General features: G+C 46.8%; 1 protein-coding gene across 1 annotated transcript in view; it reads left to right on the top strand.

Moving 5' to 3' along the window:
- smap1 (small ArfGAP 1) overlaps window positions 1-19,558 on the top strand; it is a 68,095-nt gene that overhangs the window by 45,960 nt on the left and 2,577 nt on the right. Inside the window, 6 exon segments of the mRNA XM_079729712.1 lie at window positions 2,427-2,505; window positions 8,383-8,525; window positions 15,258-15,423; window positions 16,840-17,045; window positions 19,464-19,481; window positions 19,483-19,557. Coding sequence (XP_079585838.1) covers window positions 2,427-2,505; window positions 8,383-8,525; window positions 15,258-15,423; window positions 16,840-17,045; window positions 19,464-19,481; window positions 19,483-19,557 — 687 coding nt within the window.

The following is a 19,558-nucleotide window of genomic DNA, read 5'->3' as shown; positions in this document are numbered from 1 at the left end:
TAAGTTCCACAGTCCTCAGACTAAAGTGTGGAGGATTGTCAGTATTTGGCCGATAATATGCTTGACAGTCTGGTGGCTTAGATTGAATAGTTTGTGATCCGTCATACTTTCTATAGTTATCTATGCGTGAAATCTGTCCTTGGATAGATCCAGCTGGCATTCACCCTGGTTTCATTTTATTCTGCTTATGGCTTGGAAAATGAAAGTGAAACTAAAATAATCAAAACGATGATTCAAGTATGACCCCCCACCCCACAACCGCTGTAACTGTAATGTCTGTGATGTCTAGCATTGCTACACCCACGCGTATACTATAAATAAAGTCATCAAAGTACCCAACCCATCTATCCACCTCCTTTGTTTTTTCTCGATCGCTACCAAAACTACCAAAAATTTCTAGCTTGAATTAATTTTGTAGAGCCGGTGCTATCTACTTGTGTGGCTGATATTGTTTGTCTGTCAATCTGTTGTCATCAGTGGCGTCTCCTGCTCTTCCAACTCCTCCTTCTTCGCCTCTTCTTCTTCTGCCGGCTGTGTGTCCTCCCACAAACCCTCAGTGGTTATCTCCTCCATCCTCTCTGTCTCTCCTCTCTCTCGCTCTTCTCCTCCCCTCGCCTTACAACATTGTGAGGAAGCAGCCACAATGTCCTATAGAAGCATATACTGTGTCTCAATAGCACCGGTGTTTTGCGTGCGTGGATATTTGTCTTGTTTGTATCTGTTATCTCCCTTTTGTCTTCTCTCCAAGGATGGGCCATTTAACACTCTGTTTCTTTCTCTCTCCATCTCGCTCTCTCTCATTATGCATGTGTGTGTGTGTGTGTGTGTGTGTGTGTGTGTGTGTCGAACGGGAGGACGGCGGTGTGGGCTGTGCTGCGTCAAATCGTGGTGCGAGCCCGTTCTCTGCGCTCACCTCCTGCTGGTAGCAGCCCCCCCCACCCCCACGGGTCACTGCTTTATGGGGAGGAGGGGGAGATAAGAGGAGGGGAGGGGAGGTGGTTGCAGGTGTGGGCTGATGTATACGTGGGTGCGTGTTTATTGACTGAGATTGTTTCCCGGTTCATTGGCATGCAGTAGGAGGTCTTCGACGTGCCTGTGCACACACACACACACACACACACACACACACACACACACACACACACACACACACACACACACACACACACATATATCTTATTTTTTTCCCTCCGTCTTCTTCAATGACAAGCTGGACTTGATTAATTAATGTTTGCCACAGCAAGCAACGCCAAAGCAGATGGGCCTTTCTCCTAAGTCCCTTTTTTTTTTTCCTTCATTGTTTCTGTTAGCATTTGAGAGCATTATGTCCATCTCGAGCAGCACGCTCCCCTTCTCCCTTGGTTTGTGTGTGTGTGTGTGTGTGTGTGTTCAAGCTTCTGCCCTGCGTCAACAGCCCAGTATTGACAGTGATTCGGGGGAGCATGTATGTCTGGATTTAGCCCTGGCACAAAGCAGTAGGTTTGGATTCTGTAACCTAACCAGCAGCGTTGATTTACCTTGGTTATTAAGACTGTACACACACAAACTCAGACTCACACACTCTGTCACACACACACACACACAGCTGTCCATCATCCGTTGATCCTCCCGTTCTACCGCAGTCGGGAGCGGTGTTATTGATCACCGGCTGCACCAATCGAACGTCTTCATATGACTTCTCCTCCTTCCACCACAATTTGCCTTGACAGCATATCACAGCCAGCTGTTTGCCCGGATTCTTTGTGGGAGAACCCTCCCCTGGGTGGTGGAATCGGCGGGGAGTTTGCACACCGCCAACGCCACCTCCACCAGTCTAGTCTGTCATTGTTCCCTTGCCAGCGCGCGTCTTGCCCGAGTCAGTCCCAATCACTCCAGAGGGACATTGAACATAAGTCATTTGGACAGAGTGACCTTTTAAACATAGCTGTGCATCTCTCCCTCACTGCCGTCCCCATCGCTCTCTCTCTCTTTCTTTTGTCTTTGCCTCTCTCCTCGCTCTGAGAATCATCCACTGCGGCTGCATTAGTGTGTCGCGATGCATTGAATGAAGTTCCATCCGAGCACCATGAGATATCACATACAACACGCATACCATCCCCCCCGCCCTCACCCACACACACATGCACAGAAGATGATTGCCCTCTAGTCGTGCCTTAGCGGCCCGCCGAGCCGTGACGGTGGTGCAGTGAGTGGAGGGCGGCCGGGGCAGCGTCGGTGCGTGGCCGGCGTCTCCTGGATGAGTCGCATAGGCCGGTAATTGTTTTCATAGCATGAGATTGGACCATGAGGAAAATGATGCAATCCATCGATCAGGCCTCCGGAAGCATGGGGGAGGGGCAAGGGCATTTGTTGGCAGGGTTGGCTGGGTTGAGCTGTGTTTTTAACCCTTTTTTCCCCGCCATCTTTGTTTCTCCTTTTCCTTATAGAAGAGGGTGGATCTGCAGTCTGAGTCGCGGGCCAGCCCTAAGAAGAGAGCCGAGCCGTCTGTCGACCTGTTGGGTCTAGGTAAGACACCGCTCCGGTTTCCCCTGATCCCATTATAAAGTACGATACTGTATATCGCTCCTGGAAACGAACACATTCTGCTAAATGAATCCAACTAAGGTGGATGACGTATTATGATGTAATAAATCTATATTGTTTGGCTGGGTGAAATATCGGACTGCAACAGGATGGTTCATGCTTTACAAAACAAGGCACGGATATCGTTTAAACAATGTCATTTACAGGACAACACAATGCAAGTCTGTCACTGAGCGTAAACGACTATCTGCTATCTCGCAGACAAAACATGGTGGATTTTGGTTCTTTCATTTTCAATGTCAGAAATGAGAAAAGGAAATGTTTGGAAGGTCCCCTGTGAACATTGAGTGGTCATTCTCTCTCTCTCTCTCTCTCTCTTTCTCTTGCTCTGTCGCTCGCTCAATAAAAATAGGTTATTGAGCAACGATGACATTCCTCCGTTTCCCTGGCACACACACTTCTCCAGTGTAATATGTTTACGCCAGTGTTACATTGCGCTGTCAGAATGGCGATGAGGTAATGTCCGGACGGGAGCGTAGCGCCGAGGGCTACGGCATCGATCAAAGGAGAATTCCCAGCATGGAGGCGGGCAGAGCCACTGGGCCACTATAAATAACCCATCTCCACACACCTCTCAGCTCCCTTCCCGCGGATTGGATTTCACACATAATCAATAAGTCAAATACGTGCAACTCGCCGCCTGGAGCCCTCACACACTCCACCCACCCTGTCTGTCTCTTCCTTGGTTCGTCCGTCCAGCCAACATCCATCCTACCCCCCACCCTGCCTTCCCCTACTCCCTTTTGTTGTTGTCTTCCTCTGCCGATTACCATGCATCGGTCATCCCTTAGCTCCCATCCTGGTTTCCAGCAGTGTGGTGGATGCATGCGTCTCGGCTTCTCCAGGTCCTGTTCTTCCCTTTGCTTCATCTACTTTCCCGCCTGGCCAATCGTCACCATTCCAGCCTGGCTCGTTCCCCTAGAGAGATGTGTGCATATAAATAAACATGTTGTCAGTGGGAATCAGTTGGAGGTTGCCGGCGTGTGTTGGTGTTCAATCAGATGTTGGAGGGCACAGAACGTGGCGATGCTAATGCCCAGCGCCTTGGGACATCTCAGCTCATAGACCTGTATACATGGACGCCTCATTGGTCTTTGGGTCGTACGTCAACGTCGTCTCCCATATTCAAGAGGCAAAGACTGGCCTGTAAACAAATCCGGCCTGTAAGCAAATCAGACTGTAAACGGCAGAACTGCAGTCTATCTGGATGAAAGGATATGGCGTTTGCATTTCCCAACGGATTTCAATGAGTCGTTTTCTACTATGATTTATGATCTGAGTGGAGTAAATAAAAAATGATCAAATATACATCATATGATTTACTATGAGTATGAATTTTACTCATTGAAATCGGTTGAGAAGTGTCAACTTTGTCGTGCTATTTACTCCGAAAAACTGCAGCTTCCCAGTTTACATGTATTAGAGGTCTTGGTCTCTCATATACTGTATGGGGCGACGTATATGTATGGCAGCAAAGGGTCTCAGCAGTCAATGTGGCGTCTGTATAAAGGCCTATGACTACACTGGCTGACGAGAAGATTCTCAGCAATCATATGGACAAAACTATTCTATTAGAGATAAATAGATTAGACAGGTCTAATGAGAAGCAGATAATCTGCATTATATTTAGAGCCTGGTAGTTGGCTACAGCAAAATATTGTTTTTCATATTTCAATGCGCGTCGGCCATGGATGTTAACATCCATCTCAGTGGTAGCGTTGAGGGGCTAGGTGTCTTGCTCATGGGCACCCCAACCCTTACTACTTGTGGTAATCAAGGGATTGAACAATCAACCCTTCCCTCGAACACAGTCTCTCCCTATCTGTCCCTGCCTCTTGGCTGTGATACTTGTCTCAACATCCACAATGCCTTTTAGATCAAGAAGATTTACATATCCTAGTTTTATTTATTAATAGCATTACATTAACATTAGTGATTAATAAGTCAAACAAGACATGCATTACAGTTCCCTGGCCAGAGCCCTACATTGTGATGTGCAAATAGACCACAATTCTTAAGTTTCTTCGGAGCGTAACTTTAACTTCCAGATTCACATGAAACATTATTAGGATTTTACTCGGGAGATGAGTGCCGATCCCGAAATACATTTAAAAGACATAGCATGACTCTTTAAACGTATTCCATCTTGAATGTGTGCAAATAATAAACACAGAAAAAAGATGCCAGGAAATTGTCACCAAACACTTGCATCGAACTCGGGGGGACAGCAGCACCAAACACAACACATACTAGGTGGTCTATCTTAACATTGCTCTCATGGCATTCAGTATTCAGTACTCTCAGGAGGTAGAGCGGGTTGACTTTTAACCGAAAGGTTGCTAGTTCGATCCCCGGCTCCTATTAGCTGAGTGTCGAGGTGTCCCTGAGCAAGACATCTAACCCTAACTGCTCCCGACGAGCTGGCTGTCGCCGTGAGTGGTTGACCCCGCTGTCGCTGTGTGAATGGTTGCAAGTCCCTTTGGACAAAAGCATCTGCTAAATGCCTTGGAATATAATAAAAAAATAAATTCAGCTGGCCAATCAGAAGCAACTACTGCAAGAGCTTCATATCACCAGAGGGGGCGCTGGGCTTCAGGTTGGTGGTCTTTTGTGATCGTTTAAAAGGAACTGACACTTTGGGTTGGATCCACTGGCCCCCTGCTCCGCAGTGCGGGGCCTGTTACCATGGCGAGACCCCGAGGGGGTTCAGGCAGCCGTCCTGTGCGGAGACGTGGTGGGAGGCCGGGGCTACCAGGCAAGGGCCAACAGCCTCCGTGGTAGCAAGGACGGAGGAGGCGATCACGGGGCCGTATTCTCACGTGGTTTAGCGCTACAGCTATGGTTAATTGGGGTGAGCGACTGGGGGGGTGATTCGGCTGACCTTGGAGTTCATCTGTTAGTTTGGTGCAACCCGTTTTTTTTTTTATTCACAGTCAAACACTGGTTCTGGTCGGCACCCGTTGGCGCCAGCCCTGGGGTTTCAGAATCTTCTGTCATGTTCCTTCATGCCCTCTCTCTCTCTGTCTCGCTCTCTGTCTTTCTTTCGGTTTGACCATGTCTCTCTCTCTCTGTCTTGTTCTGTCTTTCTCCATGTCATTTTTCTTTAAATAATATTTAAAGAAAGAGAGGGATCTCTCGGCTTTTCTTGCTCTTTCGCCCTCTCGCTCGCTCCTTCGCTCTCTTGCTCGCTCGCTCTTTCTCTCTTTCTCTTCCTCCCCCCCCCCCCCCCCCCCCCTATCGTGTGCTTGTCTGCCTAAGGAGGCCCAGTGCTGTTTGCACTTTAAAAAGGCTAAATTATGGATGCTTCATTACTGTGGTTATATAAATAACCCCTGTTGAACACACACACACACACCACACATGCCCCGTCTCATTCATCGACACCCTTATTTTTGTCTCTGTCACCCTCACTGGTTTCCTTTTATCTGCTATTACACTTCGCTCTTGCACCTCCATGTACTTCTGTCAAGCTCTCTGACCACTGTACACCCTAAGCCTGTCCTTCTGTGCTCTCTATATTTTCTTATCCTCACTGAGTTCATCATCCCTTACCTTCAGAGTCTCCTCTAGGTAGTTGCAGGGAGATATGCTGTCGCGCCGCAGACAGGGAAATTCAAAGTTCTACCTTCCGAAGCAGTCAAACACTGTTATAGATAATGGTGCATGAATACACTCCTCAGGTAATCTGTGGTAAAATTGTAGCGGCTGCTGTGAGATGGAGAGATTTCTGTGCATTGCCTCACTATTTTTCTCATATGGCAAAAACATTACTTTTTTAAACCACTTGATCTGATCAGAATTGCATCCAATTAACCTCAGACCTTATAAAATCAGCTCCCATTCATCACTTCTGTTGAGACTCCCAGCAATCAGCTCTGTTCAAGGTTAGCTTTTCAGTAAAAAAGCAAACTTAACTTAAAGTCAAGAGGATCTTTGTACCTTAATTGGCGTTGGGCAGACACATAGAACTGCAGACACGACAAATGTACATACAGATCAAAATGTTAAGTTATGAATGTCTGATTGACATGTACAATGGTGTGGTGTGAGGGGTTGGGTAGGGGAAGATATCGACTCATCTTACATTCATAATTGTTGCATTGATTCAGAGTAGGAAGAGTTTCCTGTGAATCACTTAGGAGGATTATATGTCTGAAATTTCCATAGTAGTGTCGGTACAGGAAGGTATAGTATCAGCTATAAGGGTCACGCTCTGTAAGCATGTTTTCTAACACACACCCGTACTCTGTTATACACTCTTACTCTGTAAGACTCCTTTGCAATTCACATATACTATAAATTTTACACATATTCATTTAGCAGACGTTACCATCCTTAGCGTCTTACAAGGGAGACTGAGAACAATAGCAGCATAACACTTCAGCACATGCATCCCCCACGCGTAACACCAAGCCATAAACCACACAGTTCAAATTGTTAATCTATTCTGACACACGCATACATTCAGGTTTATTATTGTCATCTGATATTGATCCATAAACAGGCAGATTTAGGGTGTCTTGTCGGAGATACATAGATGCAATAGCAGCATTTATGTAAAACATGTCAGATGTTGAAACAAAGCGAAACACGTTTGATGATAGATTGATCGCACCAAAGACCAGACTTTATGGTCATCGCTGTAAAATGTATGCTTTTCCCTGTATCCGACAATGCTTAACATTCACGCAGCGTTACTAGGTTTAGGTTGAGCGGTTGTGCTTTAATGTGCACAAATGCTGTGACATGTAAGTCAACATTCATTTGGTCTTGGAGCACTGCAACATAGGTCCAAAAAACATTTCATTTGCTGATTTGAAGATGTATGCTGCTGCGTAGTGCTGATGAATTAGCTCTGGAAAAAGAGGATGTGATTGAGAGTTATCTAGTCATCATTTTATTATGGTCAAGGCTTGTTTTTCAGTCAGCTAGTAGCAGTCAAGCATTAATAGAAAATGTTCTACAATGTTTCTTTCTGCGGCCAGAAATAAATTCCGTAGGTGTACAATCAGGGCTGTAAAGGCATTCATTATATTCTGAGGAATACTACAATGTGTTAATTAGGTGACCGAAGCGGTGAATTGCCCTGGCATGTTTTGGAATGATCTGATTAAAAATGAATGGGTCTAGGTACATGAACACCTCATTGGCCGGCTCTGTAGCCTTCACAGTGCAAACGGAATAATATCAATGCCAGCCTCGTGGTGAGACCCCGGCGACCCGGGCGTTCATTAAAGGAAGGGTTCATGGCATCCCGTTACGTTTGCCTCGGTTACCAATGACTGCCATCATTAGGAGCTCCACGAGTACAATGCAGAGGTTTGAGCTGTATCATTTGGTACGCTCAGAGGAAGCATGAAAAGCAATGCTGAAAGCAAAAGGACATTGTGAACTTTGCATTGAAATGTCAAATGTGTTTTTATGCAAAGAATGCCTGTAGGTGATTTGAATGAGCTGTAGTGGTCACAACTATTGGTATGTACATGTTAATAGAGAAAACGCTGTAATGACTATGGCTGTGCAAGTCCTCTTAAGCCTCCCAATAAAGTACCCACTTCCATGATTCATTTCTTTCCACATGTATTATATTTCATCTTAATCTTAATAAGACTTTTCAATTTGCCATTCTCTGTCTCCCTCTTTCTCTGTCTCTTTCGGTCTCTCTGTCTGTGTGTGTCTCTCTCTCTCTCTGTCTGTCTGTCTGTCTGTCTGTCTGTCTGTCTGTCTGTCTGTCTGTCTGTCTGTCTGTCTGTCTGTCTGTCTGTCTGTCTGTCTGTCTGTCTGTCTCTCCCATCTCAGATGCACCTGAGAATTCCGCTGGATCGGGAACTGGTGGTGTGAGTGCTACTAGTGGCAGTGCACCAATCAGCGATGACCTGGACATCTTTGGACCAATGGTGTCCAACCCCCTGCCCTCTTCTGGCAACGCACAGTCCAATCAGGTAGCAGTGCCGTCGCCCACCCCAAGTTTTTGGATGAGGCAAAAAAATAACATCAGGCAAAAGAAACACTAAGCTAACTTCTACACACACATTTCAACACAGACACAATCATACAGGACACACTCACCTTCAACACACACACTTACACTCACGCACCCCAACACGCACACACACACAAAATTGTCACCCAGGCCAACAGAACCGAGCCACCAACGGCTTTCATCATCTGCTTATCACCACAGGCAGGCTGCAACGCTGGGAGTCTGTGGAGACTCAGGGAGGCAAACGTACCCATACACATACACGTACACACACACACACAAGTAGCAACACACCTACACGCTCACACAATAGGCAGAGGCATGCTAATGAGAAGGCAGTGTTGGCCGTCTCCTGTCACCTGTGAACGCGGTGAAACTAATTTCGCCAATGTCCTTTCCAAGACATGGAAGAGCAATAGAAACGACCACGGCGAGTTAAGAAAATGGAAATGAAATATCGGAGGCTACTCACAAACAGTTGATCTGAATAAAACCTGCAGGGTCTGGGACGGGATTGCCTTTCTGCATTCAACTCCTGTTGCTTATTAAATGTTGCAGGGGAGGAGCTGCGACAATAACGCACATTGAAGGAAGGTGGAGTGAGGACGGGGGAAACCAACGGGAAAACCAAGTGCAGGATTGAGATAATGAGTGCAGAGTGTGTTGGAGTGGGGGCGGCGGGGGGCATGGGCAGGAGAGACGGTGAAGGAGAGAAAAGAAAGTAAGAACTGAGAGAGCTGCGTGTGAAACGGGCGAGTGAGAGAGAGAGAGGCGTCAGACAAATTGAGTAATGAGAATACATGTCACGGGCAGATTAGAGAGGGCGTGTTGGTGTGTAGGCTTTTCCTGGACGAAACGACTTGCTTTTATTACCATGGGTATGTGTTTGCGTCTGCGTGTCTGAGTGTGTGTGCTAAAGACAGGGAGCCAAACCTGTGTGATGCTAACTGATGGAGTCGGATCACCCCTGATCACTGATGACCGCAGACAACAAGCTGCTTTACCGCCGTGCCAAACACCATCTATTCACCCCCGCCCACTCGATGTTCAAACTGATGTTTCGGTGCCAGGGTTCTCATTCACACTATGCCGTCTCTGCACATCCCCATCCCTCTAGTCTGCCTCCATAACCAGTCCAGTAACCTTGCCTCACCTTCAAAACCCTTGCCCCTCCATCCTCATGTGTCCTTCCACTCCCTTGTGGGCAAATACCCCTCTCCTCCGAACATAACTGCACACCTTGCTCGCCACCTTTAGCACTGAGCTGCTAAACAAACAGGTGAGAGCCATTTCTAGACCAATTCATGTGATGGCCCAGACGAGCCACTACAATACACCATTGAAATCCTTTCTAGAGAGAGACACTTGTCTGGTGGTTGTCTTGTTAAAATACAGGAAGTGGGGCCACCATGTTTGGTTATCACATCGTCGGATGTATTTTTAGCGATAAACCTGGAAGTGTTGACGTCATCAGTGCAGCAATGAGCATTCAATTAATATACACAAATGCGGGGCCCAATTATAGATTCTGGAGAGGCCGTGTTGCTCTATGCGTTGGTGATTAGCACAGTGTGTGGTTAACGAGGGGCGTTACTGCTGGCTGTACTGAGCTCCACTGCCCATTAAATAGGATTCTTGGGTGGGGGTGGTGGGGGGGATTTCCCTATCTCCAAATATGTCAATTATACAAAAAATGTGATTATGGCCTTGTAGGGAGTTAGGATTAGTGTTATCCCCTTGACTTTCTACTCTCAGGCCCGCTGTAGTCCATTATACAAATCTCTCTCTCCGCTCCCTCTACTTCTCGCCATCGCCTCGCCTCTCCGTCTCACTCGGCCCCATTTTCCTCACCTGGCCTTTCCACCCTATAATCACGCTAAACTCTTTCTAGACCTTAAACACATATTTTCTTTCTGCCAGCAACTTCTGATTGCTGCAATCTCTGATGGGCTTGCTGCAGGGCGTGATGTAACAGCGTTTTGTTATGGGGTGTTTTGGCATCGCTACCGGCAGTCGGATGTAGCCGGTAGGGCCGGTCCTTGTGAGAGTATGGATTAGCACGATGGGGAATATGTGTGGGAGGATCTATATATCCTCATACCTGCATTATTTCGTAATCCAGTTTTGCAGAATCCAACTGTGTGCAGTTAAAAATTAAGTGTTTTCTTTTTTTTTTGATTTATTTATCTTTATGTGGTAATACCCCAAAGCTGTGTCTCTTCTCTCAAGCTTTACTGAAATGAGAAATAGATGGTGTCAACACTGGGATTATCGCCCGGCCAGAGCGGAGAGAGAAGGATGGCATACCAAAATGCCAGATGGATGCAGGGAAATGGATGAGGTGGAGGAATATGAGAGAGAGAGAGAGAGAGAGAGAGAGAAAGAGAGCGAGAGCGAGACAGTGAGTCAGTAAGGCACTGTTGGTCAGCACTCTCGGTAGAGGAAAGACATTTATTTTTATTTGCCTTGTTCATTTATTTTTTCCCTCGATATGTCTTCTCTTTTCCAAGCTCTACTCCGTGCTGCTACTTCTTGTCTCTGTTTACAAGAAGTAGCCGCACGCACGCACGCACGCACACACACACACACACTAGAACATGTGCAACAGATGGAGTATCAGTGGGGAGTGTGTGTTGCGATGCACGTTGGATCTCAAATCTTCGACTATTCGAATGTTCTGTAGAAAGACATTTTGTGGACTTCTTGTTAAATAGTCAGATCACAGTTTCGGGAAATAATGTTTGTGTATCAGGACAATCCATTACTAGGATGGGGGGGTGCTGAATGGTTGATACCACAGCATCGCTTGACTTCTAGAAGGAAAATCCCTTAAGTAATGCAATGTTTTTCTTCTAAAGGGGTTTGCTTGTCTTCTGAGTGTAATTGCTGCGTTTTGCTCTCAGTATATGCCCTTATTGTTTGTCTGACAACCCCTTAGTGTAATGGCAGTGGCACTATCCAATCACTTTGATATTCGAAGTAAAGCACATTCTATACCATTAGTCTAGAGAAGGAGAAATAGAAAAGAAAAAAGAAAGATCAGAGAAAAAAAGTTTGGCAGCATTTAGAAACCATTAGAGACGCACCGGAAAAAAAAGTCCAATGCAAACCGTGTCAACAGCAGCTGTCATACCATACAGCTTACGCTGGTGAAAAGATTCTCTCGGTGCTCAGATTTTCTGCTAAATTGAATGGCGCTGCATTTGTTCTATATGCCGAAACGCATCATTCACATGCATTTAAAATGTGTGATAAGTCAAACCCTTTGCCAGTCTTTATGGATGCCGGGTTTGTCATGATCGGATATGAATACCGTGCACAATCAGACAGAACGGAGCTCTCCATCTTCACAGACGCCAGCCACTGTTTGATTTCATAATGTATCATTGATTTACTGTGCATCGTGTTAGCACAATTACAGTATATTTAGCTCATAGTGGCATACATTTTCTGTCAGATGGAAAACCGATGCTGACATGAACGAACTATCACACTGACGTCATGAGGTGAGAGTAAATGGTGGTATAGGCGGTCATTTAGCGTAGCCGTGGCGCCTATGGACAGCTCTGGGAAACCCTGATAAGCCAATTGATTATTTAAACCTCAGGCATTTTTGTCATGAGCCACATGTATTACAAGATAGAATCGTATTTGATGCAATGATAGGTCTGGCCCTGACAAATTATGTTATTATGAAAAAAATGTAAATCAAGGACATTGTGTGTGTGTGTGTGTGTGTGTGTGTGTGTGTGTGTGTGTGTGTGTGTGTGTGTGAGAGAGCAACAACATTTCTAATCTGATCAATACCCATGGATTGATATGTGGATACTGTGTGTGTGTGTGTGTGTGTGTGTGTGTGTGTGTGTGTGTGTGTGTGTGTGTGTGTGTGGTCAGACAGAGCTGCTAGTGAAACGCCCAGTGTTCACTTGTTTATTCAGGCGTGCCTTTGGTTTGACTCTAGTCTGTTGACAGTTGTGAAGTGTTGGCTGTCAGGGGTCCTTCAACGGAGAACGCCGCTGACAGCATTCATATCGCCTCTCATTGCAGTCTTTTTATTTTTAATGGGTGGCATGAATTAATAATATGTGTGTGAGTGTGTGTGCACATGCACGCTTTTCAACATAACGTCTATGTATGTATGTATGTATGTATGTATGTATGTATGTATGTATGTGTGTGTGTGTGCGCGCATTCTTGTCGTTCTGCCAGCATGTGTAGCAGAGGACTATGAATACTGATGGTTGGGTGGGGGTGGAGGGGCAGTGAGCCAGTGAGCCAGAACCTGGTCCACAGACCCGGTCCTCAGCCATCAGCATCGCTTCCCACTAGCCCTCTGTGTGTACGTGTGTGTCTGTGTGTCTGTCTGTGTCTCTGGCTGTCCGTCTGTGCATGCCCGATCGTCCTTTCCCTGCCGCTTTGTTCATGCACATAGTGTGCGCGAGTGTGTGTGTGTGTGTGCGTGTCTGATTGTGTGGGGGTGTGTGTATGTGTTTGTGTTTATGGATGTGGGTTGGTGTGTGTGTGTGTGTGTGCGCGTATGCATGGGTGTTTGTGGGTGTGTGCGTGCGTGCATAACGATGGAGGAAGGCTTTTTGTCTGGCTTCCAGAAGGAGGGAGCAGGTTTTATCCGGTCGGCCTTTCTCAAACACAATGTGCTGCTAGGTTCCCTGCTAACGCATCGCCGGCTATGCACCGTGTGGGGGGGGGGGGGGGGGGGGGGGGGGCTTTTGTGTGTGTGTGTGAGGGCTCTGAAGCGGGTGGACCGGTGGACCACACACACACACACACACACACACACACACACACACACACACACACACACACACACACACACACACTCACACACACACACACACACACACACACACACACACACACACACACACAGTTCATGGCCCATTTTTTCCCTCGCCTATTTTTTTACCCACTGTCGCCCACACTGCTGTCTCCCTCGCTGTCACTCCTGAAATGTCCCATGCATGACACACACACACACAGGGTAACACCACAAAATAGCCTTCTTTATGCTAATTTATAGTGCACCTATTAATAGAACCCGCTCTCATTGCCACATCTCAGCAGTCCCACACCAAAGCGCCTTACTTACCTTAATTGGCTTCTGTTTGCTGGAAACCCTGTTGTCCACAGCGTCTCTCACTGACCACACCTCCTCCTCAGCGACTTACTGTATGTGTGTGTGTGTGTGTGTGTGTATGTGTCTTATCATTACAGCAGTGTTGGAGGCTGTCCCCTCCTCTGTCCTTCATCGCCTCTCTCTCTCTCTCTCTCTGCAGAGACAAGAGGGTGAGCACGCACTGCCTGCTAAGCAGTTTTGACAGAAAGACACTCACAATGCCCTGTGCGTGTGCATGTTTGTAGGGTGGGGCGTTTTTGGATTCAACAAGCCACCGTCCTCTCAGATTTTATCACTCATTAATTCACCCTCAACTTCTCTCATCTTCCGTCGTTTCTCATTCATCCTTTACGCCTTTCCTCTCGTCTCCCTTTATTCTATTACTCTCCTCATCTCCTTTCTCTCTCCTCCTCTCTTTCTGTCTTCCTAGCTCGTCCTAATCCTTACAATCTCCTCTTATTCCCTTATTTTCACCCCTCACTACAGCACTCAATGAGCTCTTCTTTCTGACTTACACACACGTACACACACACACATACACACACGTACACACACACGTAGCTTTTAAGCAGGTGTTAGTCAGGTTTTTTGTCAGTTCCATCCATTAGATATAATGGTAGTCTGCCCGAAAGGCTTTTTAAAAGTGTGTGTATTTGTGTGTGTGCTCCTCTCTAATATTCTTTGCACTGCCCTAATTAATGCCATATGTCTCACTTGCCAGTATCTGTTTAGCTCTCCTCCTCTCCCACTGCCTCTTGTCTCCCTCTCTCTCCTCTCTCTGCACATTTCCCCTGTCTTCCTCTCCTCACTGCACATCGCTCTTCCTCTCTCCACCGGTCCCCCTCCTCCTCATGTGTCCTGATGTGCCTCTAATCTCGCCGTGATCACGCAGCAGTGTCTGAACCGTGGCAGACAGTCCCCAGCAGACGGGTCGTTAGTGGGACCTGCCCGTCATCGCTCCGCAGCGTCATGGATGAGGCTGTGTCATGAAATAGTTTCCCTTCTTAAAGAAGCGTTAAAACAATGCACGTTGTGGGGATGTGAAGCGCGAGCACTCAGAATCCACGAAAAGATGGAGGAACGCTGCGGAATAAGAATAGCACAACCCGATGGCGTTTGAAGAAGTATTTCAGGAATTCTATTTTTTCCTGAATAATATATACAGTATGAGGTAATGTAATCGTTGGGGGTGCTGATGGACCCTATGGGCAGAGAGTGCTGCTGTGTCGGCAGAGTGGATGGTTTTATCTGCTGTCGAAGGGAGTCAGCATCTAACGTTGTATTATGTTATTATCTCGAAGACTCTCATTAATCGACAAAACCTCCTAGCATCAAAGCCGTTGTGTTTCTGCCTATGCGAGGGCTCACTCTTACAAGGTTACGTTAACCTAGAACACTGTAGCTATCAATCATAACCTTGACAACACAATAACACAATCGTGCAGTACAGTTTTTAACAAAGACGCAAATACTGGTATGTGAATTGCTCTAATGTGTACATCTGGCCTCTGTCTCTATGTCTCTGCCTCTCCCTCTCCCTCACTTACGCTGCAAAAGGCTGGCTCTGTTCAGGCAGATGCTGCTAATTCTTCATCCACCACCACCACCACCACCAAAGCCGAAGAAAAGAAGACTTTGTCTAAGGACTCCATCTTGTCTCTGTACGCCACCAGCTCAATGGCTGGAGCGACACAGAGCCAGCATCAGCCTGCTGCTGGGCAAGGTACACGCACACACGCACACGCTAAACCTCACTCATCCAGTGACTCATACACTCTCGCACACATATTCTCACACACAAACATGTTTTATGTGTGTGAGAGTTGCGCGCACACACACACACAAACACACACACCGACATATACACACGATACACACAAACACACACACGTGTATTATGCATCCTCACACGCACACACACAGGCATACACACAAACCAGGGTCAGGGCCAAGAATGCAGCAGAATCAAACATAAATGCCACTGGGAAGAATTCTTTACAATATATAATGAATGTCTATTTTCCTTCCAATATATTGTATGTATTTCTTCACAATCCATCCACTGGAATGCAAAACAGCTCATTAATTATCTAATGTTGTACATTCTGGAAACACACATTGCTGCATATATTAAAGCACACACATGCGGTTGCTCTTAGAGTGCACATACAAATGCGTGGTCAACAGGAAACAAAGGTGAGTACTGTTTCTCTTCCTTTCACACACCCACCATCATTCACATGTACGCATCCACGCGTACATACTGTTGCCTTTGGTAAGTGCACATACACTGACCCACTACAGTACACACACACACACACACACACACACACACACACACACAAACCCTTACAAACAACAATGGCACGCTTCAAGGAATGGATGCATCATCAAATGGAGGAGACTGAAGGCAAACGAAAGGTCAATGCAATTCAACAGCACTGAGAGTCAGCCTCTCTATCCCCCTTAATCCCTTTCTCATAGGGGGCCTGTTGTCTTGTTGACGTAACCACTGCTCTTAAGGCCTACTGTGTGCGTGTGTGTGTGATTGTGTGTGTGTGTGTTCCACTGCCATGTTTTGAATTATACCTATGATATCAGTCTCCTGTGTGAATGGGAATACAATAGTGTTGTTTGTTTTGCCTACCATTATTGCCTACCAATATCACGCACACACACAAACCATCAACAACACCAATAAAATCCACAGATTGGTATGGAACCGAGCACTATGGATCTGGTAGGTCCTAAATCTGAGGTTGTACCAGCATGTCAGATCAGCATGTGCACCTGTGTGTGTTAGTCAATAAACGTGTGTATTGATCCAGCAGATTTGTTGCCTGTGTGTGTGATTCTGTTATTGTGAGATCCTTGGACCTAGCTTGGAGGTAGAGCGGGTTGCCTGGTACCGGGAAGGTTGCTAGTTCCATCCCTGGCTCCTATTAAGAGTGTCGAGGTGGCCTTTAGCGAGGCACCTAATCCCAACTGCTACCGACGAGCTTCCATGGTTTACTCCGCCGACGTCGTGTGAATGTGTGAATGAGTGTGTGAATGTTCGGAGATATTGCAAACATGGCCCCTGGTTAAAAAGCGCTATATGCTAATGTAGTCCATTTCCCGTCACATTCTCCCCGTGCAGGCATGTTCATGGGCCAGCCCCAGATGCAGTACGCCGCCCAGGGCTACAACGGTGGGATGGGCGGGGGCGCGGGCATGATGCCCGGCATGGCAGTGCCCAACGGGGGCTACATGGCCATGGGTCAGGGCATGCTGCCCCCAGGAGCGGCGCAGGGTCAGGGCATGTACGCCATGCCCCAGCAGCAAGCACAGTGGAACATGAACCAGGTAGCACTCACACACCCACATTAATACGCACGCACGCATGCACTGACATGCATCTGCACACACACGTGCACAACGCACCGCACGCACAAACGCACTGACATGCATCAACCAACGCACACACACACACACCCAACAGACCACCCCACACTACACACACACCCCACACCCCACAAACCACACTACCCAACACACTAACCACACCCCCCACACCCCACAAACCACACTACCCAACACACCAACCACACACCCCACACACACACACACCACACATCTATACTGCACACAGACACGAAGATAAAATATGCATTCAGCAGAGCGAATGAATACAGCTGAGTTAGCTGAATATCAGCGGAGTTAGATTTAAAACACAGGGGGTGGGGGTCACTTTAGTTCATTAGTAGTCAATTCTTTCTCTGTTTCCCCGGGATTTCCTCATCTGCGGATTGATGTTCTTTAAAGTAGCCAATCTATTTTAAGCGCTCTACTTCGATAAATTATGCAATCAAAGGCTATTTTTTTTTTTTTTGGATGTATGAAAGATATTAAATCCTTTTTGGGTTCTTTTTCATTCTTCCCTCAAAGCTTCCAGGATCGACCTCATATGATTATAATTTCCTCTGGCCAGCGAAAATAAGACTTCCCAGTGCGACATAACATGAGTAGTTCTGTTTCTGTTTCATAACAGTATTTCCTATTGGAGGACTAGCCACAAAGTAGGTTATCCTCCCCATTTTGGAAAATTGGCAAATAATGATTTTAAGCCATAGATTATGGCTTATGGATATTTCATCCCTCTCAAAATCCCGCTTAAAAAGCTGCTTACATGACCTGGGCTTGCCAGCACATCGTACATAAACAAGTAAAAAAAAAATCGTTTTTATGGAGCCGTGGTCACATGACATGCATCCAGAAATACACAGTGGGGAAGTGACAATGGCGGGGAAACATTCACGTTGCCGGGTAGCGATAGACACCGTCATGTAATTGAGTTTTGCCCCGCTCTGCTGTTCCGTCAGATTGTAAAACCATTAAAGCTTCTCTGAATGTTCAATGAGGAAATGGGTCGATGGAGATTCTACCTTTCATTCTGAACAGAGTGCGATAGGTGCCGTTCGGCTGCTGCACGTCGGTGAAAGGAGCTCTGCATTGTGATAGTGCCCCTTTTATGTGCATGTAATCGAAGAGAGTACAGACCACACGCACTCATGCGCACACACTCATACGCACACACACACACGCACACGCACGGCACACACACGCACGCACACACAAACGCACACACACACACTCATACACTCACTCTCTCAAAGAAACACACACTCATACTCACACTCAAACAAACACACACACACAGCAGGGTTATTGGAATGGCTTAAACACAACCCTTTCTCTGCATGTCCTAGTCCATCAAACACACACACTATCACATGCAGACACACACATTGTCTCCTGCAAGTGTGTCTTTTTTGGTGTGTTCGCGACACTCAATGCTGTCTCCATTTTTTTTAGAACTACGGGGAGGTTAATGAAAGACCATAAATCACCCCAGACACACACTGTGTGTGTGTGCGTGTGTGTGTGCGTGTGGATCTGTCCGTGCAAATTGCTCTGAGATGTTCCACTAATATGGTTGATGCAGGCAAAATTGTAAGCTTGCGTCATTGTCTCTAGCTAATACATGCAAATGTGCTACGGTAAACCTATTTAGCCACAGGCTCACTCGGAGCACGCACACACTAACCCACACACATGCTCACATTTGTCATGAACAGGTGTGGGAGTGGTGGTTATGAGGACATCTGGAGTTGGGCAGTGTGTGGGATGGTGATGGATTCCAAAGGATAGAGGAGATAAGAGACAGCAGAAGTTCATTGAAGTTTTCACAACCTCAATTGGATCTGAGTGATGTGTGGGATACTTCTGCACCTCGTAAAGTGAAGTGAAATTTATTCCCTTGGCGTAAACATGTGACAGACCCGAGCCGTACTGCCGATGCCACACCTGAAATCACCATATATACTCCAGGGTAACGCCATGCGTGTTTTAACGTTGATGATAAATCCTGTTTATGAATACTAGCCATCCAACCCGTTTTATTGACCACATTTGTTATTTTTGTCTCTCTTTTTCTTTTTCTCTCTCTCTCGTTCTCTCTCTCTCATTCTCTCTCTCTCTCGTTCTCTCTCTCTCGTTCTCTCTCTCTCTCTCTGCTCTCTCTCGTTCTCTCTCTCTCTCTCTGTCTCTCTCTCTCTCTCTCTTGTCTCTCTCTCTCTCTCTCTCTCCTCTCTCTCTCTCTCTCTCTCTCTCTCTCTCGTTCTCTCTCTCTCTCTCTCTCTCTCTCTCTCTCTCTCTCTCTCTCTCTCTCTCTCTCTCTCTCTCTCTCTCTCATTCTACCATCGGTGGGCTCCCCTACTTCAGATGACTCAGCAGATGTCGGGCCATGGCGGCAGGCGGAGGGGCCGGAGCTGGGAGCGCGGCGATGGGGGCCCCAGGGGCCTTCGGCCAGCCGGCCC

This window comes from Pollachius pollachius, assembly GCF_949987615.1.
Source record: "Pollachius pollachius genome assembly, chromosome: 2".
Classification (NCBI taxonomy): Eukaryota; Metazoa; Chordata; class Actinopteri; order Gadiformes; family Gadidae; genus Pollachius; species Pollachius pollachius.
Note: the sequence above shows the minus strand (reverse complement) of the source record. Positions and strands in the feature narration are given on the sequence as shown.